This window comes from Panthera onca, chromosome D1 (assembly GCF_046562875.1).
Source record: "Panthera onca isolate mPanOnc1 chromosome D1, mPanOnc1 haplotype 2, whole genome shotgun sequence".
Lineage (NCBI taxonomy): Eukaryota > Metazoa > Chordata > Mammalia > Carnivora > Felidae > Panthera > Panthera onca.
In genome coordinates, this window is record NC_138348.1 from 39642961 (window position 1) to 39667202 (window position 24242).

The 24242-nt window shown below is 48.9% G+C and overlaps 1 protein-coding gene across 11 annotated transcripts in view; it reads right to left on the minus strand.

Moving 5' to 3' along the window:
* NAV2 (neuron navigator 2) overlaps positions 1-24242 on the minus strand; it is a 732958-nt gene that overhangs the window by 136056 nt on the left and 572660 nt on the right. For all 11 annotated transcript variants that reach the window (XR_013550161.2, XM_078433316.2, XM_078433314.2 and 8 more), the window contains one exon: positions 22073-22462. Coding sequence is in view for 10 of the 11 variants with exons in the window: in XM_078433316.2 (XP_078289442.2) it covers positions 22073-22462 (390 nt within the window). In the remaining variant the exon portion in view is untranslated. The remainder of the gene's footprint in view (positions 1-22072; positions 22463-24242) is intronic.

Consider the following 24242-nt stretch of genomic DNA (forward strand, 5'->3'; position numbering starts at 1 on the left):
GTTGCATTAACCAAACTCCATAGTTCACCTTAGGGTCCACTCTGTGTGGTCCAGCTGTTTTTGTGTGGCACAGGTTTTGACAAATGCATAATGTCATGTATCCTCCATTATAGTGTCATACAGAGTAGTTTTACTGTCCCCCCCCCAAATGCCCTGTGTTCCCTCCTATTCATCTCTTCCCCCCAAACCCACATTTTTAACAGATACGTAAGTGATTTTCCTGCAAGCGGTCAGGGCCAGACTCTGAGAAATGCTGCCTTAAATCTTGAGGCTTGGATGGAGGAACTGGGAGCTAGACTGGCCTCAGTTTCCCTAAGAGGTAAATATTCGCCACAATGTGACTACAGTATAATGGTAATTTAAATCTCAAATCCTCATAGTAACTAGTCTTGGACCTCGATATTATGAGTACCTGATCCCTGATGGCCGTTCCATCTCAGATCAAAGGTCAGTAAGAGTTGTTAGAACTCCAAGGCTTTACTAAAATACCAATTAATTCATCACCTTGGACTTACAGACCTGCAGACCTCAGAACCACGTCAGTGTGGAAGCCCAGGCCGAGAGGGAATGTGAGGAGGCAACACCAGGCGTGCTGAATAGCGAGGATCATGGGCAACATGTGGGTGGTTCAGTGAGGGTGCCATAAGTTGATGCCCCCCTACCCTGGAAAAGCCTTCCGCTTTGCCTGAAGAATCCTTCCTCCCAGGCACTTCTACACGGAGGCATGCCTGCCAATCCCCTGGATGCCGCTACATCTGATAATTCTTGCGAATTTTTTTTTAGTTTTTTAAGTATATTTAGAGAGAGAGAGAGCACGCATGAGTAAGGGAGGGGCAGAGAGAGAGGGAAGGAGAGAGAATCTCAAGCAGGCTCTGCGCTGTCAGCACAGAGCCCGACGCATGGCTCAAACCCACGAAACTGTGAGATCGTGACCTGATCTGAAATCAAGAGTCGGACACTGACCCGACTGAGCTACCCAGGCGCCCCTCATTCTTGTGACTTCTGATACATCTCACAGGAGGTCAGAGGACTTTTATGTTGGCATTCAGGACTGTGAGATCTCTTCCGGAGATGACTAGAACCTCAGGGTGGAATCAGACTTCCAGTGTCTCTTTCTCTTCGGATCTCACGGAGACACCCCCAGGTAATAACCACAGTCACTACCGGACTGGGGAGAGTCCAGATGGTGCTCTGGTTCGGGTTCATGCAAGTTTCGCCCTGTCTTCTCTAGACTGCAGCTGAAAGCAATGTCAGTATGCACTGAGGATAGACAGAGACAGACTGTAACTAACTTTTCGGTGCAAGAAAGACCCCTTCTGTAGATCGAAGCAGGAAAGCAGGCCTGGGGAACATCATCCAACGCCCACAAACAACCTGGTTTCTGGAAGCACCTAAGGGTTGCAGGAAGCAGGGCACTAGAGTCTAGGCTGTTGCTCTAGAGGTGGCCCCCATTTTGAGGTGCTGTCATTTGCAAGACACATTTGCGCAGCCCCTACTATAAGGCAGGCACTGGCCTGGGTGCTGGGCAGAGGAGAATCAGACTTAGTCCTAGGCCCTGAGGGGCTTAAGGTAGACATGCAGATGTTTGCATGGGATTCAGCAAAGGCCAGACCACAGAGAGGGGCTGAAAAGCCTTCTTACAGCAAAAAAACATGCAAGCAGCATCCTGAAGGGTGAGAAGGTATTTGCCAGGCAGCCTTGGGGAGGGGCAGGAAAATTAGGTACTTCACGGAGATACAGATGTGCAAATCCAAAGGACCTAAAGATGTACAATGAATTCACTGTGTGGCCTTAGATGCTAACGTTCCACCAGGTAGCATTTTCATTAAAAAAAAAAAAAAAAATCATCATTCTGAGCGCTCATTCTAAATGGGATTCAGTAAATGTATTCCAATTCAAAGAAACAGATACGCAGGGCCTCTGGCCTTCAAGGGTAGGGATTAAGCCCAAACTGGGTGACTGCAGGATGCTCAAATTACCTGCCACTAAACCCAGCAAGACCCGTAGACACAACAGCTGACACACAGATGCCTGAGCCCATTCATTTTTCCATGCGTCCAAGTGCACTGGGTCACCTTCAGAAAAAGCACCCAGGCAGCCAGGCACACTGGTCGTGGGTGGAAGCGGACCTACCTGGGGGTGGGGCAGGACTCTGAACATACCAGATTCACCATTTTATTTTTTTTGTTACTTTTAATTGTTTTTTTAACGTTTATTTAGTTTTGAGAGGAACAATGAGACAGAGTGCGAGTGGCGGAGGGACAGAGAGGGAGGGAGACACAGAATATGAAGCAGGCTCCAAGCTGCGGGCTGTCAGAACAGAGCCCGATGTGGGGCTCGAACTCACGAACTGTGAGATCACAACCTGAGCCGAAGTCAGACACCGAACCGACTGAGCCACCCAGGTGCCCCCCCAGATTTACCATTTTCAGCAAACAAATAAAAACACCCAATGTTTTTTGTAATCTACTCTGTACATAAAAGTTTGACACAATCTTGGTTGGTGCGGAACTGTTGAAGACACAATGGTTCTCCAAAGTCACGCCTATTCTTGCCCTTGCCACAGCCTGCTCTCCAAAAATCAGAGTGTGATCTCGTTATGCTCATCAGGAAGGGATGAAAACAAAAAAGTTGGAAAAACAGTGAGTTAACATGTGTGAGCATGAGAGCCAGCCATTTTTCCTTCAAGAGGTCAGATTCTGAACTACTGAAGCAGCAGGCCTCCATATTAAGACACTGTCCAAAAATTATGTCCGTTGTCCACAAACGGGCAGAGGCTCCATTCCCGTGGACATGAGAAGGCTGTGGCTGTGAGTGCAGAAAGGCTCACTCAGGCCTCAGCCAGCTCCGGCTGATCTCACAGCTGCCTCTTTGGGGTCCCAACACCCCCCCCCCGACCCGCCTCCCCCAAAAAAAGCTGCACTGCATAATCCTGGTAAGATAAGCCATGGTCAAAATTTTGAAAATCTTTTTTGTTAATATTTATTTATTTATTTTGAGAGAGAGAGCACGAGCACACAAGCAGGGGAGGGGCAGAGAGAGAGAGGGAAAGAGAGAATCTCAAGTAGGTTCTGTGCTGTCAATGAAGAGCCCAACGTGAGGCTCGAACTCACAAACCATGAGATCTGAGCAGAAATCAAGAGCCGGACGCTGGGGCGCCTGGGTAGCGCAGTTGGTTAAGCTTCCGACTCTTGATCTTGGCTCAGGTCACGATCTCACGGTTTGTGAGTTCGAGCCCCATATTGGGCAGTGTGCTGCTGCTAATGGTGTGGGGCCTGCTTGAGATTCTATTTCTCCTTCTCTCTGCCCTTCCCTAGCTGGGCTCTCTCTCTCTCTCTCAAAATAAAGAAAGAAAGAAAGAAAGAAAGAAAGAAAGAAAGAAAGAAAGAAAGAAAAGAGTTAGAGGCTTAACTGACTGAGCCATCCAGGCACCCCCACTGAAATTCCAAAAATCTTAAAACTACAACAAAATCCTAAAGTGAAAAGCGAAAACTGAGCCCAGCCTCCAGCTGGGCACATCTGGTGTAACATCTGAGTCCTCAGGTGAACCAGAGAAAAATGCCCTTTTCTACCACAGCCGGTAAAAGCATGTCCTATTCCAAGAAGTGCCTGTGGGGACTGACACGGTACAAACCCCAAGATGATGCGCTCCTTAGTGACTAAACACGGTGCTCCTCTCCCCTGACGTGGGGTGGTCTCAGTCCACACACTCTGCCTCATCCAGCTCCTCAGAGCTGAACTACAGAAGGCCTTTGCAGACCACGCCCCCATCTCCCACTTAGGATGAGGTCCTACCTCTCAAACTTCACCTTAAATGCAACTGAACATTATGTAAAACACCAATAATACGCAGTTTCACAGAACTACAGAATATCAGATCTGGGGGAAGGGCAGGTGGTTCTCAAGGATTAATGACTTGATCTAATGAGTTTTCTGATGCAGAATTGAGAGTCACGGAGTTTAAGTGATGTGCTCAGGGACACATAACTAGAGAGCAGGCATTGATATGGTTTCATTTTAACACGTTGTTGTGTTCAATAAATTCACTGTGTTTTTTAACGTTTAACATTTATTAATTTTTGAGAGAGAGGGAGAGACAGAGTGCGAGTGGGGGAGGGGCTGAGAGAGAAGAGAGGGAGACACAGAATCCGAAGCAGGCTCCAGGCTCTGAGCCAACAGCACAGAGCCCATAGCGAGGCTCAAACTCATGAACCATGAGACCATGGAGCCGAAGTCGGACGCTTAACTGACTGAGCCACTTAGACGCCCCAACAAATCTGTCTTTTATAATAAAATAGAAGCTTGGCTCCTTTATTCTACATTTTGGGATAACCACTTATCTATCTTCTTGTGCTCCAGCTTCTGACCCACCAAATTCAGTAAAGGCAGGACTGTTGTTGTCACTATTATTATTTTAGGACCTGTGTTTTTGCTTCACTATCCCCTGCCCCTAGAACTCTTGAGATAGGTACCTAAAAACATTTTTGGTGTACTGAATGCAAGAATAAATAACAACCACGGATTTAATTGCTTTTATGTCTAATGTATGTAAAGCATTTGGGGAATAGGAAGAAAAATAAGACATCCTTGCATCTGTTTAGATAAGCCAGACCCTACTAATAGTCGGCTATGTAACCCTTAAGACTCCAAGGAAGACTCCGAGGAAGAAGGGGCCTTCCGGGTAGAGGAGGCTACAGATAGAGGAGGGAGGAGTCACGGGTCCCATTCAAGGGACAGCATGGCTTGAGCAGAGTCCACAGCCTAGTGAACACTGTCAGTGCTGTACCGGGCGGCATCCCAGATCTGAGCTGACTGCCGTCTCCTTGCCCATGGCTAAATTCCCCACTGTCCGTGATTTTTAAAAAAGAAGTAAAAAGCAAAACCAGTAGAGCAGGGAGTTCAGTCTGAAAGGCAAAAACAGTTTCCCCCTAGAATTCTGACATGTGTGGGCCTGGATGGTGCCACAGGCGTGTTCAGAGGAGGGACAGGTGTAGCACACGCCGCTGACAAGCACGTCTCTCTGTGTAGCAAGGCGGCTGCCAGGGCTCCCAGGGGGGAGCTCAGGCACGAGACACGGGCAGCCCAGCGGCCAAGCACGCAGGCAAACGGGCCAGCCTGCGGACAAAGAGCAGCCCAGGGCGGTATGAACTGGGGGTGGTGGGGGCACCTCTGCGGCAGCTGGAGCACTCTGGCAGGAAGGGCAGGCTAAGAGGGAGCCGAAATACAGGCCAGTGACCTCCAGAGCAGGAATCAAGCAGGAGTTGTTGCCCACAGGATGCTCAAATTACCTTCCATCGGTGCAGGAGGACAGCTGTCTGGTGTCACAAAGACGAAAGAACAGGGCCCCTGACTTCTTCTCGCTCTCCAATTTGTCCCAGGGCTTCCACTTTCACAAGGATGGGAGACAGACCAGCTCGAGTAGTTACTCAAGTGGGGCAGGGGCAAATTCCCTAGAGCCTGTCTAGTTAGAGTGAGCATATCCGATATTATAACGTGTACGCTTTTAAAACCTATCCTTTTCATTACACAAACTATAGACGGCAACGTTCACTAACGTCTCGCCTGCTGTGCAGACCCTGAGCTCACAGTGATTCTCAACAGCCACAGTCCACTCCGCCTCCAAACCCCTACATCATCCGGATCAGAGCTGGGGGCCAGGGAAGGAGGCAACACACTTTTTGTGTTTATTAGGGGAGAAAACGGGGGAGAAGATTTTCAGAAGAAACGACTTGAGTACTGTTATCCCCAGGCTGGCATATGTAGACCTGGCTGGTCAAAGAGACATCTTCCTCCGGAACACCCAGCTCTGCTCCCTCTGTAACAGAACCTTGGTGATTCCTATGGGAACCTGGGCACCTTGACCTTATACCTGGGAGAATTTTTAAAGGTCTTCTCTCTCAGCTTCTCACCTCATGCAGGAATCCCTTCTGCAACATGTGGAGCCAGTTTCCCACATTCTGCTTGATTACTCTCAGGAACAGGAGGCTCATGCCTTTGCAAGAGGACCCACCCACTCTTTTGCAGATCTAATCTTCAGCATGTTTTTTTCCTAACACTGATTAACGGTCACCTTGGGGTGTAGGAAATGAAAACTGTAAGTGTAACTTCCATCTACAGTTCAAGTTTGGTCCTCTGGAAACTACTGCTTCCCTAAGTATTTTCCATGCCAAGAATATCTAGTTTCTACAAACATTTCTATTATGCTTTGGGTTTTGAACCCTTGGCCTTCCTGGTTCCCCTTCCCTAAACAAACCTCTGCCTGATTCTGAACTCCTTAAAACATGACACTGAGAACAAAGCAGGCATTGTCTAACTAACAGATTATCTGTTGCCTCCCACATCACTGTTCTGTTCATCCAGTTGAAGGTTAAACCTACAGAAACCTTTGGGTCTCAGAGCCTAAGGCCCAGCAGGTGGCAGCACCAAAAGGGAAGAGGCTAGAATCTCAACAGCAGAGTGAGTCCTCAAGCTTCCCCCAAACTTTATGGCCCGGACAGGTGACTTCACTCATTTCCACTGGGAAAACCAGCCTTGCCAAAGGCCATACTCCCACTGACTTCTCTGTTTGCACATCCATGAAACGGGGATAATAACATGTTATATAGGCCTTCTAGGATTTCTCTAAGAATTCAAAGAGATAATACCTGGAAAGTGCCCACACTATGTGAAAGCACCCCAAAAACACTGGCTGCCATTATTACTATTAATGGTAGCAGAGGTGACAGTGCTGCTGTCACCACCTTCTTCCTTTCTCCCTTTACTCCATGCACATCGCTAAGCATATACGGAAGGTCTGGCAGAAGTTGTTAAGAGATGCAGGAGTAAAAAGACATAATCCCTCTGCTCAAGGATATCCTGGTCCAGGAGATGGACAGTCACACAGACAAACCAGAGGAAGTGAGAGGAAGGTGTCACCAGGGGCTAGGGTGGCCAGGGAAGGCTACCTAGCTTCAGCAGATTCTTAGAGGACTATGGCAGGCAGCTGGGAATGGAGGGGGGAGGAATCCGTAGAGAGAACGGACACAGGCAAAGGCACAGAGGTACAAGAGTGTGGGACCTACATCAAGGACAACGTCAGTGGTCCAGAGTGGCAGAATCAGCATGCGAGACGGGCAGTGAGGAGGAGGAGGAGATGGTAAGAAATGAGGCTGGGCAAGCAGAACACTCATTAGCTGCCCAAATGTAAAGAGTGCCTCCTGTGGACCATGCTCTGTGCTAGGCATAACAGCTAGCTAGTAAGACAGACAAGGTCTAGGGCTCCACAAAGCTGACTCTTCAGCGTGGGGGCCATGCAGGGCCTTTTATGCCGTGCTGGGCAAAATAGGGTGTACGACGTGGCAGACTGCATCTTCCAGAGACGACCATAGCAATATCTCCCATCCCACAGGCTCTTCTTCAAGGTGACCTTGCCACCTTCCCCGTGAGAGAGGACATCTGTGTTCCCTTCCCTCCTCTTAATCTAGAGGGCTGACTGCTTTGACCAATCCAGTATGGTATGAGTGACACTCTGTGACTCCCAAGGGTAGCTCATAAAAGGCGACACAGCTCTGCTTTGCTTCACGGTAACACTTGCCCTCGGAGCCCTAAGCATCCAGGTAAAAAGTCTGCCAATCCTGGGGCCTCACGCTGTGAGGTAGCTAAGCCACATGGAAAAGCCACGTTCATCCTAACCCTGAAGTCACCTCAGCCCAAGCGTCAGACACGTGAGTGAACAGCTTTGGAATGGTGTGGATCCCCGCTGTCCAGCTGGCTCCAGACATGGTGGAGCAGAGACAAGCCATCCCCATTGCACCTCGCCCCAGCTCCTGACACAGAGACCCCGGAAGCACGATACAGTGGTGGTTTCAAGCAGCTAGACTTTGAAGGCATCGGTCATACAGCAACAGGAACCAACACACAGGGTCTCCTCAGCAGGCAACGGGGAGCCATTGTAAGCAGGTGACAATGTAGTCAAATATGTGCTCTGGACAGATTTTTCTAGCTGAAGTATCGCGTGGACTTGTTGGATGGGCCTTGAGATCAGAGGTAAGGAAAGCGACGGAGGGATGCCTAGGGAGAGACAAGAGCGGCGAGGCCAGAGAGAACCACAGCGTGAGATACTAAAGAGCGACCCCATCACACTTAGCGACTGGTGTTCCAAGAACAATGAACTGAAGAGTCTGAGAGTCTTTCCAGGTTCTGGCCGTGGCAGGGAAATGGATATGGAAACACAGGAGGAGAAACAGGGCTGGCGGGGGTGGGGGGCGGGGGAAGAAGAGGAGTTATATTTCCATCATGTTTACCTGGCTCCAGTGAAAAAAGCCTGAACCACCACGGCTGAGCTCCAGCTCTGAGTCCGGGCTCCCTAACTCACCAGCTCTGTGACCTTGGGTGTATTACTGATGATCCTCATCGGGGATGGGAAAAAGAGCACGTGGATTCAAGCGAGGGTGAAATGAGATAATGCATACAAAGTGGGGCACACAGCGCCTGGCATTCAGAAACGCTCCGTAAGTGGTAGCTGCTATTGTTACAGCCACGATCATTATTATTAACTCATAGGCATACTTGGTCAGAGGCGAGGCAGGCTTTTTGTCCCCAGAGCCCGGCTGCAGGGCAGCACATGAAAGTTGTTCCCAAGGAACCGCATACACATCTCTGGTGAATGGTTCATTCAACCGTAAAGTCCGTGTCAACTTCTTAACTAGGTACGCAGGCTGCAAAGGAGGAAAGCCAGTGTGTGAGCTGTCCCACATCCTTGCCTCCCTCCCTCTCTCCCAACTCAATGGTTGAGTGGTTTTAATTAACAACTCCCACAGAGTAAGGCACAAGTCCCTCGATTAATAAAGCTCCGCCTTGTTCTGCGCCGTTCTGAGGGCTTGGGGTGGCGTGGAGTTGGTAATTGTGTGTTTTGTTGGGGTTCACAGCAGGTGGGGGCTACAGGAGGGAGGAGAATTCCCTTGGATGAGTTCATGTATCACACTGAAGAAGACTGGAAACTGTAGGTCACTGAAATGCCTACTTGCCTGAGACCTAACAGCAGGAAGCCATGCATTGGCGAGGCGCTCCGGTAAATCACTGTGTAAGACGACTCTAGATCTGAACCTTCCTGCCCCCGAGCACCTCCTCGGTTCTCCTTTCCACTGTTGCCCCCATCCACTTTCTACACAGGCGCCTAGGGCATGGCGCCACAAGCGATTCCAATGCTTCAGTAGAGGCCTGTGACATTTAATAGAAATGAAACCCGTAAGAATGCTCTGGAGGCAAAGGTATCTGCCTTCATCCCTGCTCCAGCTGGCCCCAAGGTTCTTGCTCAAGCAGTCACCAAGTATGTGCAAGTTCCCATGCAACTCAACTCAGCCCTCTGAGCCTGACCCTTTTGAACACCACCTTCCGTCTCTCTCTCTCCTTCCCAAAATGGCACAGGGCTTCCAATGCCCCAGAGGGTATCCACTCTTCTTTTTTGGTCTTGCTTTCTCCATCTACTCAGAGCGCAGGATCTGGCAACAGAGGGAGCCACGCTTCAAAGTTCTTGGAACACTTTGAATTCAGCCCGATCAAATACTTGGTTCCAGTAGTCACCACCCACGTGATCTGTTCAAGAAACGTATCCTCTCTGAGCCTGGTCTCCCCCACTCTAAAAGGGGGACGAGAAACAGCCTCTCTCCCTCAAAGAGCTGGTGTAAAGAATCGGCAATGTGCAGAAAGACCTCGATACAGTGCCCAGCATAGGAAAGAGCCGCAAAAACAGTGTGGCCTCACGAATTCCTGTACCGCTGCCACAGGATGGGTGAAAAGACCCGTGCCGGCAGGCACTGCGAGGCGACTTCCCCAGCCTACCCCTCCCCTGCAAGAGCCAACACTACATTTATTCTGTCCCATGTTTCTGGCAACTTCAGTTGACTTTACCCTTTAAACTTCACTGCTCAAGTATGTGAGATTTCTCATTTCAAAACAGATGACTGAGCGATTACAAGCTCAAAGCTCTGGGAACTGGGACCTGGACTCCGCGACGCAGCAGAGAACCACAGACGCCTTTCTCCCACTTGTCGCAAGATCAAGGAGTTGAACGCGGGCTTGATTTACAGCTGGAAGACGCTTAGAGACGGACTTGAGCTTCTCTTTAGACTTGGAATCTTATTTTACTTTGGGGTCTCAAAAATCATGAGCCCTCCAGAAGTGTCCGTGCCAGGGTAGCTGTCTCATTCCACATTTATTTCAGGATTAAGAGAAGCGGTCAAAACCTCCATTTCTCAGGGAGATTTCTTATCAGGACCCTGGGGATTCTGGAAGGGATGCGCTGATTCTTCCAAGGCATGCACAGACCCTTGATTTGTGATCGTACCCCAGGCAGGACGCACGAGCCGGATCCTCACAGATGTTTCCACAAGCTGACGCGTCGCTCTTTGTCTCTGGGCCACAGGTAGCTGCCTCCTGCCCCCAGATGACTCATTCCCACTGATCGCATGTAAGGCCTGCTTGCAGACTGTGATGGTTAATTTGTGCGTCAACCTGACTAGGCTGTGATACCAGATATTGGGGCAAACATTAGACTAGCCGTTGCTGGAAGCCAGTAGACTTCGAGTAAAGCGATTACCTTCCAAAATGGCAGTGTGCCTCATCTAAGCAGTTGAAAAAAGAAGAGAAAAAAGGCTGCCGCTCCCCAAGGAGCAGGGAATTTCTGCCTCCAGGTTGCCTTTGGACTTGAACTGACACATCCACTTTTCTTCTGGAGGCCACTAATACACAGATCCACTCTGATGCAGCCAGTAGAAATGTGAACACTGCACTCAAGAGTAAGAAATGGCAGGAGATCATCTCAGCGCATATTCTAAGCGGATAGAAAACAAGGAAGGCAAATAAATGCAACTCGTCTGAGAAGGCGAAAGGGAACTACCATTCTGTGTGTCAAACGCTTTACAAACCGTTCTGAGGCCAACAAACAGCAAACGCTGTTTCCCACCACACACCTAAGTAGGCTACCATCTAACAGATGGGAAGAGGCTCAGAAAAGGAAGCAACCTCCCTGAGGTCACACAGCTGGCAAGCGAATATGAAGTCAGGTCCTCTGCGGGCAGAGTCCGAAGTTTCTGCCATTATACCATGCCTCCAGAGCAGCCGAATGAGAGGGTCATGAGTTCCCATGAAAACTACAGTTTCTTATCTTGATCTGAGTAAAGGCACATACAGCCTATTTTTCTTCCTTCCTCCCTCCCTCTCCCCCTCTCCTTCTCTCTTTCTCTCTTTCTTGAATCTTTCAACATGGACTGACTGTCTCAGGGCCAAAATACTCCTAACCTCATCCAAATGTTTCTTTTCATATTCACCTCAACTCGAACTTCGTATTCTGCAACCTCACCATCATAAATCTATTGAGCCATTCTGTAGCTGCTGACCCCTTGAGAACTAATGGAGAAGGGTATTTTCAGTGATCTATATGCTTAAGATAAAAATAAATCTGGACTGGGTTTTCTAGACGAGAGCTACACCAAAACTTAATAGCCATGCTAGGGGGCCTTGGGGTCTATCAGGGACACCTCAGTTCTCTCCATTTGAGGTACATTAGGAGCCTGCAGACATCAGGAGCACTTCAGCAAGGAAGGGGGCTGTGAAGGATACGTGATTATCTGACTATAGCAAAGCAGCAAAGGCACCACAGTCACACTGAAATTCCAGCCCACAAAGGGAAAAAACATCTCTTCTATTGGTTGAAAACATTATCCTCTTGGGTCTTCGTTTTCCTTAATGAGAAAATGGAAATACCATATAAGGCCCGAGTTTGGGGGCTGTGTAAGATACTCAGCCCTCAGAAGGGGTGCGACGTTAGCCCCTGTTCCCTGTCATCTCATGAGAGCTACAGGGGTGGAATGTGTTTTTCCTGTATGTGTAAGTACCTCTTGGTTCATGTGAGCTCATGGGTCCCAGGTTTGCCCTGAGAAGGACCTGCAATGATCAAAAGTGAGTCCCCAGAATAAAGAGTACCAAATGGTCCAGCCCCGAGAATAAATTCTGTCAGTCATACCCCAGAGCACAGCCCGGGAAGGAGGAGATACTTGTTAAGTATTTGTCACCTTGACGGGGCACCTGGGTAGCTCAGTCTATTAAGTGTCTGACTCTTGACCTCAGTTTGGGTCACGATCTCGTGGTTCATGTGATGGAGCCCCGTGTCGGACTCTGCACTGATAGCGTGGACCCTGCGTGGGATTCTCTTCCTTTCTCTCCCTGACCCTCCCCTGCCTGTACACCTGCACTCTCCCTCTAAATAAGTACATAAACTTAAAAGAAGTGTAAAAAACGTTTGTCAACTTGAGAGAACTTGAATACAGTCTCCCTGTAGCGCTGATGAATGGACCCAAGATGGAAGCTCCCCTGGCTGAACACCTGGGGCCAATCTGAGTGATGCCCAAAGGCTGCCATGTGCTTTGTGGGAGCCGCTTACCGACAAAGAGCCCCGTGAGGGGCAGGGAGTCTGTTCCAACAGGACAGCGGACAGTCCAGATGATGGGAAGGGGTATTCACGCTTCCCACGTGAGTATCAGTTATGGCCTCACCTCAAACCCCACGCCTCACGAGATGTCTCACTGGGGTCTGAGGATGTGTAAGGGTGGAAGAGAAGGAAACACAGTGAGCACCTTCACCCCTCACCAGGCACTGAACTAGGTAACGTACAGACATCACATCCCACTGAGCCTGGGCAACGCCATCACGATTAAGAGGATGATCCGGGGGTGCCTGGGGGGCTCGGCTGCTTAAGTGTCCAACTCTGGCTCAGGTCATCTCATCTCACGGCTGAGTTCAAGCCTCGCGTCGGGCTCTGTGCAGACAGCGCGGAGCCTGGCGCCTGCCGCGGAGTCTGTGTCTCCCTCCCTCTCTGCCCCTCCCCCTGCTCATGCTCTCTCTCTCTCTTAAAATTAAATAAACATTAAAAAATTTTTTTTAAAAAAAGGTATGCTCTGGAAGGATCCACAATGCCCAGACACCGTACCGGCACTCTGCATGCGTGATCTCATCCAATCCACAGCAACCCTAGGCATGGTTTTTCTCATTTGCAGATGAGAAAAGCTGGTTTCCCATAAAGACAAAGTATAAAAGATCACCCCCCACCCCCCTCCCAGGGCCCACTCTATTCTCAGACCCAACTTGGAGCCCACACATTTTGCTTCTCAATGCTAGCATTGATCACCACCTGCCCTGTGTTAGAATTAAATGCTGACCAACAAGGCACTCTTTGCCACTGGGCCCAGAGCTATTTCAGGGCAAGGACTGGAAGTTGTGGGACTGGAGTTTCCCTCAAGCCCCCAGAGGGACATTCTGTAGGCTGCCGCGTACTCTGCTTAAACATTCAGCCAGTCCTGGTCTGGAGATTCCTTGGAGGCTGACGCAACCTGTGGGCCCTAGGGGGGTGCCCACGCGCAAGAGGGAAATCTGGAAAAGGACGGAGGGTGCTGAGGACAACTGCCAACTATTTCCCAGCCACTTTCGGCACAGGCCAAAACCTGGGAGCCGTCCTGGAGCCTTCATGCCCTTCGTCCATCCGGCCCCCACGTCAGGCTGTGTTCAATGTGACGTCTCTCTGACCCTTGTGCGCGTGTGTTCCCACAGCCTTGGCCTTCCCAGAGCCTGATCACTGCTGTCTGGCTCTCACAGCTTCTGTGCCCATCCCCCTCCAGTCTTCAGTCTCCAACCCACCATAAAAACATGCCTGTGCCCGTATGTCTTCATGCCCTTGCTCTTGACCTTGGTGTGGCTGCTTGTTTATCCTTCAAGGCCCAGCTCATAGGCCCTGAGGGTGCTGCAGCTGCTGGATGCTGTGGCAGTGAGCATCCTCTGGGTGCTGTGCCCGTGTGCCACCTCAGGGAAGCCACACGAGAACGCCGTGGGAAGGGATGGAGAAACTTGCTCAAGGACACACATCTAAGGGTGGGGGAGCCAGCTCCGGAACCCCGGAGGGACTCCACAGCCCACACTCTGCCTGCTGCCTCTACCTTGCAGTCCACTCTGTGTTCCCCATCAGTGGTGCCCACAGAGCTCACTGCATCTCCACTGGTCTCCCGGGCACACCATCCATATTGACTTATGCACTTGCCTGTGGCATAAGCTTCTCTCCGTGACAGCAGGATGTAGAGGACTGGTCTTGTTCATTTCTCTTGACCTCAGTGCCTTTAGCATAGTCTCTAACTCAATAAACATGTCTCAATGGAATTTTACCGGGGCACCAGGGGGGCTCAGTTGGTTAAGCATCTGACTCTTGACTTTGGCTTAGGTCGTGATCTTGTGGCTCGTGAGTTCGAGCCCTGCATCGGGCTCTTTCCTGTCAGCACAGAGCCTGCTTTGAATCCTCTGTCCCCCTCTCTCTCTGCCCCTCCTCGGCTCACACATTCCCCCCCCCCCGCCCAAAAAAAATAAAACATTTGAAAAAAAAATATATGGAATTTTACTGCCTTTTACCTGGAGCCTCCCCAGAAGGCAGGCCAAAGAGGCTTTCCAGATTCCAAATCCATGAGAGCCCATGCTTTGGGAAGCTCTGGAACCCGTACTGGTAAGGGTGGAGAGCAGGCAGTCAGGCCCCTTTAAGGACCATTCAAGGCAGCCTGAGGTATGGCTTTCTCTTCTCAAAGCACCCACTTTTGTTCCCTTTCCCTCTCCTTTCCTGCAGGATGCTGGGGAAAAGAGGGAGGTAGGAAGGGATTCAAATCCCAAAGCAAGCTAGGAAATTCTCAAGAAGTCAGGGCCTGGTTTCCTGAGAAGACAAGACACCCCCTTTTTTCTCTCTTCCCCATAAATTACTAGGCCAACATTTGCTATTAGTTATGAGCGGCAGTCTAGCTTGCCCATGCCAAAAGCGGACCACACGTCATTTCATGGAGCTGTTCCCAGTAAATCTTTCTTTAATCCTGGTCTCTGCCCACTCAATCTATCGTCACCCACGGTGGCTGGAGTCAGCTCGGGAATGCTGGGGAATTTCTCTACTTTCAGCCCGTTGTCAGCTCGATTGTTCTTTCTTCTCTGATAAAACTGCCTACCCAGCTGCCGATAAGGGCTGATAGATTTCCCACACTCAGTAAATCAAGGGGGTCGACTGCGGGTTGAAGAAGTGTGCAACCCATACCTCTGCGGGCATCAGGGACCATGGACACTGGTAGCCAGAGTCATCGATCAGCCAAACCACCACGTCCCATGACACCACAACCACACGGGGAAAGCGGTCCCTGGTTCTGCAACGCTTGGGGAAATGAATCATGCCCCCCGCACGACACACTGTGCTTGCTTGCTCTAAAGCGAGCTTTTTAGGAAAACAGGGGTCACTGTACTTGCCTGGGATACTTAACATTGAGGAAAATATTAGACAGGGAAAAGCATTTATGGTTTCTGTGAATTCATACACCATTAAGACCTGTCAGTGAGGAAACACTGAGGGAAGCAGAGAGGAACGGACAGGCTGTGCACTGGGGCCTGGCCCAGCCCCATCACTGGCCTGTGGAGTTACTCCGGGCCTGTGGCTTCATGCTGGAGCTCCACTGTACTTTTTATTTTTTTCAGTTTTTACTTCCTTTTTTTAATGTCATTTTTGAGAGACAGAAAGTGAGTGAGGGAGGGGCAGAGAGCAAGGGGGACAGAGGATCCAAAGCAGGCTCTGCACTGTCAGCATAGAGCCCGACGTGGGGCTGGAACTCACCAACTGTGAGATCACGATGTGAGCCCAAGTCGGATGCTCAGCTGACTCAGCCACCCAGACACCCGTACATTATACTTTGTGTGTGTGTGTGTGTGTGTGTATTGTGTGTGCATGCACACGAGCACGTGAAAAGGGTGCAGTGCATTAGGGACAAGTGACTTACCCAAGGCCTTACACATCAGTCTGCCTACAGGGCTGAGTCTTTACCTTTCCATGGCAACGAAACCTTTCTAACTCCACCAGGACCTGCCCAGTGGCTGACTGGCGACTTGGTCTTCCCAAGCCTCCTAAGAGCCCTAACAAAGCAAGGTCATTGCAGAGGGACCAACCTGGAGAAACAAGAACCCATCCTTCCCAAATGCCAGGGGTGTCTGCCATGCCCTGCCATGACCCAGGGCCTTTCAGGACAGTCTCACCTAAAATCATTTATGTTGGCTTCCCCTCTTACCAATCTGCCAGGAACAACAGCCTGTCAAGGTCACTGCGGGTCTGGCCTGGAAAGACCATGAGAAACATTCACCAGATAAGAAAGAGCCTTTCATGCCATTGGTGCCCTCTTTTCGACTCTCAGTGCTGTCTGCCGTGATCTATGCTGACTTGGTGAGAAATATCTCGCACATCCGACCATGATGGTCAATGCAGGAAGGGAGAGAACAGCGGCACCCCATCTCCGCTACCCCCAGGGCACACGGCCCTAATGTTCTGGGCTGTCTCGCTTTTCCTGTACTGTCCGTGTCCAGCTTACTGTGATGGGGGTGGTCAAAGGTCTGGAATAATCCGACAGAAGACAGGGCCAAGCAGAGGGCAGACAACGCAGCTGGGCCTGAATTAAATTCAAGGGGCTTCTAACTTAGCTACACATTCATTCAGGGGCGTGTGATTGGTCTTGCTTCGCTCACGGTCAGTAGCAGCATTCATTCAACAAATATTTATTGGCTATTTACTATGCAACAGGAACTGCGCCAACCAATGAAGACACGGGAACGTCCAAGACAGATGTGACTTTCACCTTTAAGAGGCTGCAACAGGTGTGGGCTTTGTACCTTCTTCAGAATTAACACACTGAAATAGTCTAAAAATTATTTTGTGGGGGTCCCTTGTTTGATTTTATACACACACATATTTATTTATTTTAAATGTTTGCTTATTTTTGAGAGAGAGCACGAGAAGGGCAGAGAGAGAGAGAGAAAGGGAGGATCCGAAGAGGGCTCTGTGCTCACAGCAGAGAGCCCAATGCAGGGCTCAAACTCACGGACTGTGAGATCGTAACTTGAGCCCAAGTAGGACACTCAACTGACTGAGCCATCCAGGCACCCCCATACACATTTTTATAATAATTCTGATGTAGTGCTACTATTATGGGCAAGTCAAATACCACGGGTGCCCAGAGTCCCCACCTCCACTCGGAAAGAATCACGGAAGGCTTCTGCGAGGAGGTGACCTGGCAGCAATGATGGAAAAAGCAATCTAGGCACAGGTGGTGCACATGCAAATGATACACAGAAGCATCAAACACCCTGTGTTATAGATTAAATGCTTGTCTCCGTCACCCCCACCAATTCGTATGTTTGTATGTTGTTCACATGTTGAATTAGCTGTGGGAGGTAACTGGGTTCAATTAGGTCATGAAGAGGGTGGGGCCCCCATGATGGGATTAGTGCCCTCCTAAGAAAAGGGAGACATAGCACAACACTTCTCTCTGCCATGTGAGGACACAGCAAGCCAGGAAGGGGGCACTCACCAGAACCTGACCATGCTGGCACTCTGATGTTGGATTTCAGCCTCCAGAACTGTAGAAGTAAGTGTCTGTTATTTAAGGCCCCCAGTTCAAGGTATTTTGCTAGAGCCGCCTGAGCTAAGACACGCCCCGACATATTTACGGAGCTATAGGAAATTCAGGGGGCATGGGCTGCTCTACTTCCGAAGATCAGAGTCCCCCAGCAGGGACCAGCACACATGTACTATCTGTTGATGGAGAAATCCCTGACACCTAACGGGGAAGACTGCAGCTATCACAGGGCCAGCCCGGAAGACCAGCTTGCTCCCAACCCTGCTTTCCCTCCCACACCACACTCCTGGTCAGGCCACATGTGAAAGACAAACCAGCTACTAGACTTACCACTTCCTGAGCCCTGAGTCCCAAAGCAACAGAAGGCAGAATTAAAAGCAATCAAAACCATAGCATCACATCCCATACTGGCCACTAGATGGAGCTATGCATCGCACCAAAAAGACAAAGCAGCTGAAGTTGATTTTCTCCCAGGTCTGTAGATAGCATCATTGGGTTTTATAGCTGATGGTGGCAAGTTATAGAAGCTCAAGGTCCTGGGAGGGTACGCATGGAGAACAGGTCATGCACAGATATTCATTAAATACCCACTTGTGGTCTCTGAGTTTAGAAAAATACTGAGTACTGCCTGCCTTCCAGGAGCTCCACCTTTGGCGGAGGATGTTTATTTTTTCGAATCAGTCAGATGGGCCTGAGGGAAAGGAACGCCATGGAGAAACAGCCATGTCGTGAGGCACCAAGCTTTACACATACAGGACACATAGTCTTTGGTAATGAATAGCAGGTAACCCAGAGCAGTGGGGACCGTGGGGCATGTGAGGTGGGCTGTGGCCAGGGCTAAGGAAGGGAGGGCAGCTGACGAAAAGACCATAAAGAGCTTCCCACATTCAGGTGAGATCTGTTCCTACAAGAAATGGGAAGTCATCAAAGGTTCTTGCAAAAGGAACATGATACAACTGAGTGCCTCCTCTGAAAGGAAAAAAAAAAATCATCTTTCCAAACATATGGACGCTAAGCCGGTCCCTTTAATTTTATTCTATACCATATGGCACTTTGAATTTTTAGAAGATCAGTAAATGGATTGACTTCACAGATCAAAACTTAGTAAGAAACATCTTCGTCTGTTATTTTCATTTCTCTTCCATGAAGTACAGCCAAAGCTCAATTTATCAATCTAATAAAAGGAAGTGGTGAGGTCAGGTGACAACTATAAAGTTCTTTGTCACGCCTGATGCATACTAAGTGCGATAGAAGAGTTTAATAAATACACACTCATAAAGACAAAAGGCATTTGCTATTAGGTTCTTAGCAAAACTCAATGGAAACAGAGTAATTTCAGCCCCACCTTAGGGAGACTTGAATGATACACACAGGTGCATGTGCATACATATCCAGTGGAGACAATGAACTAGAGACAGCAAAAAACAGCTGCTAGACCAAGCTGGGGGGTACAGTGTGTCATTTTAAACCCCAAGGTCATGGGTTTTCAGAAACCAAGCTTAGTTCCACATCAGGCATTCTAAATAAACTTGGTGTAAACTTTTACAAAAACTTTAAGAGCCTCCACACGGATTTATATATTACTCACACATCAAGGCCGCTCCCATTAAGCCAAACAAACATCTGGATGAACACTTTAATCATCTCACTGTTTTCAAGTGTCTGGATGTTTGAGGTTGATAAGACACCTAGATCCTGTCTGAAACCCTGTGCCTTCATCAGATATTTGCCATTAACCAGACACAACCTCAAAGAGAACTATCTAATTGTAGAGGGGTAAAGACCATATTAATTGTAGTGCTGCAAGGCTTAGGGGCGTTAAATGTTGTACTAACGTCACAGAGCTTGCAAGGGGGCCGAGCAGGGTTCCAGCTCAGGCTCACGACTCGGTCTGTTTTCTTTCCACTACATCCACTGCTTCAGCAAGGACTTATTTAGCAGATTCCAAAGCATGGAACAATAGCTCAGTCCTTCAACACCTACACATAGTCATGTGTATAAAGGGAAAAAGAAAAGAGTACCAAGAACCTTAAACCTGCCTTGAACTCAGCATATGAAGGCAAACAGGTAACTTGGCCTCAAAACAGAAAACTCAACACGCGTCTCCATAGAGCGGAGTCTTACTTAACTCGTGTTCCGGAGCATTAGATGCCATCCGGGCTTCCCTCTCCTCATTTTGAAGGTAAAGTTCTGCATTAAAAGAAATGGGGAAGGAAACCAGACCAGAGTTCTCCAGTGTCAATAATTGGGTGGTTTGCTTACATTTCCGCACTTTTATCTGCACTTGCTCTGAGCATATCTCACTTGCTAAAAATGTAAGCTTTCCCGAAGCAGGAACTGAAATGTAAACATTTGTGCTACTTAGCAGGGATAAAGGTTATGGTTGAAGAGCTAAAAATCTAGGACCATCTCACTGGGACAGCACTCAGGTTCAGTGGAGAGTGTTCCAATGACGCCACCTTGTGGAAACTGTAAACACTACCTCAAAACCAGACACTGACCGTCTACTGAGGATTAAAAGACTAGCTTGACAATAAAATTAACTATTAGAGGACACACGCACAAAAAATCTCAGAATCACTAAAAAATATTTTCGTAGCATATTCCAGTGGGAATTGGTAATGATAATCTTGAGGCCACACTGGACACCAAAAGTCTTCTAAATAATAATAAAAAGGTTAAATTACAGGCAATTTTAGTAATAGGTATATGTGATTGTTTTTCGTGCTTATGGAAAACTAGCAACATATGATTATGCTCTCGGTTAACCAGATTTTACTAGTCCATTAATGTTCCCAGCCATTCTGGAAAGCAGAAATTTGTCCCACTGTAAGGGTTTGGTGGCTCCTGTCTCCCAAGATTTTGCTCACCAAGATGGTTCTAAAAGGGACGGGCAGAAAGCCAAAGCATGTCTATAGCTGAGGTTTTCATGAAATGAAAGAACATTTCTACTAAGACAAGTAAAACTGTGCAAAAGTCAATTAATTTTGAAATAAACTCCAGTAGTTGTGCTATTTTAGTGTAGTGATAAAATGTTGGAGAAGATGGTTTAATAACAGGCTCAGGTTCTGAAGCCCCGAACCCTGGGCTCTGTCTCCTCATCACTTTGAGACCTTAGGCAAGTTCTTTACCCTTCCTACTCATTCATAAAAATGGGGATTATGATATCACCTACTTGTTGTGACACAGAACAAGATAACGTATATGAAGCACAGTGCTTGGCACGTAGTGGGAACATTAGCTATTATTAAAATTATTTAAATACTGACTCACCCATGGGGATCTTGATCACTCTGTTCATGGAAATGAGCAGGATGATTATTATGACTGTTTGTTTGTTTGTTTGTTTGTTTTAATGAGAAAGCGAGCAAGAGACAGAGAGAGAGAGAGACAGGGTGAGAACAGGGGAGGGGCAGAGAGAAAGAGAGGGAGACACAGAATCCGAAGCAGGCTCCAGGCTCTGAGCTGTCAGCACAGAGCCTGAGGCAGGACTCGAACCCACGGGGTGCAAGATCATGACCTGAGCCAAAGTCGGATGCTTAACCGACTGAGCCATCCAGGTGCCCCATGCCTGATTTCTATTAGCTGCAATTCTGACTGCTAATTTTGGGAGAGGAGGAAAAGATCTTGGAGAGTTTGTGCACAAGTTCTCAAATGAAGAAGTCTCAGGCAAGTGAAATAAACAGGGGCTCCTTCAGTTCTCACAGAGATCTGGGAGTGAAGTTAATATCAGGAAGCCTTGCCTCGTGCCATACGTGGCCACAGGGCAACTTAGACATCATCCCACCGCTCACTTTAACTTCCCATGTGAACAAATGGAGAAACAGGGAGGCTGGGTTTTTTCCTTCATCTCTCGATCCACACATTCATGAAGTCAGCCATATTTATGATACAAGCTTCTGTGTGTACCATGATGCATGGGGGATAAGGCGGTGAATAGGCCAGACGATGTCCCTCCTTCATGGTGCTTTATTGTGGCAAGCAGGAGGGGGCAGGGGGACAAGAAAATATAAACATGTCGTCAGGACAATTTCCAATAGGGACAAGCTTTTGGGGGAGCATAAGACGGCGATGGAGATGATCAGGGCACGGGGCAGGCCACATAACTACTTCAAGCTGAGTAGTCGAGGAGGGTTCCTCCAAAGAGCTGCTGGCCAAGGATCACAGGAACCGAATCCAGGTGGAGAGCCCACAGCCCATGAGGCAGGAAGAAGCTTGATGAGAATGAGGAAGAGAAGGAAGCCAGGAAGCAGAGGAAGCAAGACGGATGGAGAAGGAGGACCTCTAAGAAGGCGACGGCCGAACTAAGGAGTCTGGATTCCATCTTAGGCGTGAGTCTTGGTTTAAAGGACCAACACGATCAGTCTGTTGCCAAGTGTCACTCCGGCCGCCGGTGGAACCTTGCTAGACCTCCCCGAGCAAGTTACTGGCTAAGTCTGGACTGGGGCCTCAGGTCTGGTGACTGTCAGCCCAGAAAGTTCCCCCTCACACCACACCACCATTGACAGGGACAGCAGAGTGCAGTAGACAGTCTGATCTCAGAGAACTTACACAAGGCCCCACCAGAGAGAAACCAGCTGCCAAGCCTTCTCCCGCTCTGTGGAGAGAGAGAAGCCCCAGGGACTCACCCGCTTGTGATGTCATCAGTCCGGATGTTCTTGCTCAGAACGTCCCCGTCACTCATGTAGCCGGGGGCGTCCATGCTGATGCCTTCCAGGTCCATCTCGTCTCCTGCCTTGTCTGAGACGTCCACGTGGCAGACGCTGCTTCCCCTGGAGGCCAGCTGCCTCCTCAGAGGGGCAGAGTACACGTAGCGGCCTGACTCGGTGTTGATGAACCGGCTGGCGTTGGCTCGAGGCGGGTACCCGTTGCCCATAGAGGGGGCATCTCCCGCTTGGAGCCGGGGGCTGGACTGGCCGAGTCTCCAGGACAGAGGAGTGGGTCTGCCTGTCAGGCTGAGGATACTGCGCCCACTTATCTCCGTGGTGACGTTGGTGTCAAATGTGGTTTCCAATGTGCTGAAAACATAAAAGCGGCCTTGGCTTAGAACCTCATTAACTCAGGATCCTTTGTAGCTTTTTTTTTTTTTTTTTTGTTTAGAATTATGTAATTTTTTTTAAAACTATGAAATACTTCCCATACACGAAACAGGATCAAGCAATAGCCACCAATGCACTACCCACCGTATTTCCTGTTAAAAATGAGAAGACAAAGCTGTATGTGAATAGAACACTCTGAGAAGCCCAGCAGAGACCTTCCCCCTAAAACATGGTACCAGATCCCCACTTACCCCTGACTTCAATGAAATGATCTTAACTACTGGACTCTTCTTTCCAACCCAAGAAAGGAAAAATGCCAAAATGACAGGGAGGGGACATAACATATCCTCTGACCCACACATTCCAGGATGCTGTGTGACAGCTCCCCTTTTCCACTCCCGAGCTCCCAGTGTCACCTGTCACATGCTCAGCTCCCTCTACACCAAGCAGGTGGGGAGAGCCCTGATTTTCTAACTCTAAGCTCTATTTCCCCCCACACTTTTCTTCTCCCACATCTCGTCCAAAAGGACAACTAAATTTCAGGGGCAAGAGGCTGGGAGAGTGGTAATTACCCAGGTTGAAGGTCCATAATAAATTAAGTTACAAGGACCTGAATCTGCCAGGAGACTGCGTGCATCCCTGGCCATTAGAAAGACTCTCACATCACTCTTTCCAGCCCTGCAGATCTTGTGGCACAAGCAGGCTGGTTAATGTACCTCTGCAGAGTGCACTGGGGTCTCCCAACTGAGCTGAGAGAGCCTTCCCTGAAGAAAAGCCATCAAAGGTCTCCCCGCTGTCATGACTGTCCTAGCCCAAACCAAGAAAGCCACCAAACTGCCACAACCCCCAGCAAGTCAGTTTCGGTGATTAAGGTGGAAAGAGGGATGTTTCGTACTTGATCACGGCGTCACGGGGTCTAGCAGCTGGCTCCATGCCATCAAATAGGTAAAGGTTTGGCAAGGGGGCACCACACTACGACCCGTCAAGTTTACTGTCCTCGGGAAGAACCAGTTTGGTGCCTCAACTATTTCTGTTTCCCTTTCATCCTAGAAGCGGCCTTACTACCCTCATACTGGGGACCCCTAAGGTTCAGGCTCCTGTCTCATTTAAGATAGAACCCACAGCGCTCAGCCCCGTTCTGCCAAAGCTGCCGGGAGTTGGGGAAGCCCTGCTGTCCCTCTGCTATGTTCATTTATCAAAGAAACTGAAATTGGAGAAGCAAGGGAGACTCCCTGGGAGTTACTGGGGTAACTAGCACTTTGCCTTCATCATCAAGGCCAAAGGCAAACCGTCAACTTTGGTTCTGCCAAAATCCACGAAGGGTGTCAGAGGGTTGCAACCTCTTCGACTTCACGCTCAACAATGAAAACAACCTGATGCATGTTTCCAATGTAATCCTAGATCTCATCCAACGCAATCACAGTTTAAACACGATCATAAGTTTTTATAAATATTTCCTTACGTGTTTCATACGCGGGCATGACTAACAACATTACAGAGCACTGTGTATCAGAAGACTGGGTAGGAATTCAAGTTATTCACTTTATCACACAGGTCAAATATAGTTCACCTGCTCATTTTAACAGCACAATACAGGCTTGGAAAATGCAAGTCAAGTGAAATTTAAATGGAACTGGTCCACAATATCCACTGACAAATGGATTTAGAGACCTTCTGCTTTGGGGAGGAACCAGTCTATACTGATTTTTGCCCCTGACGTTTCTCTTCTGCACATTGTATGGCCTGCTCTGTGAATTCC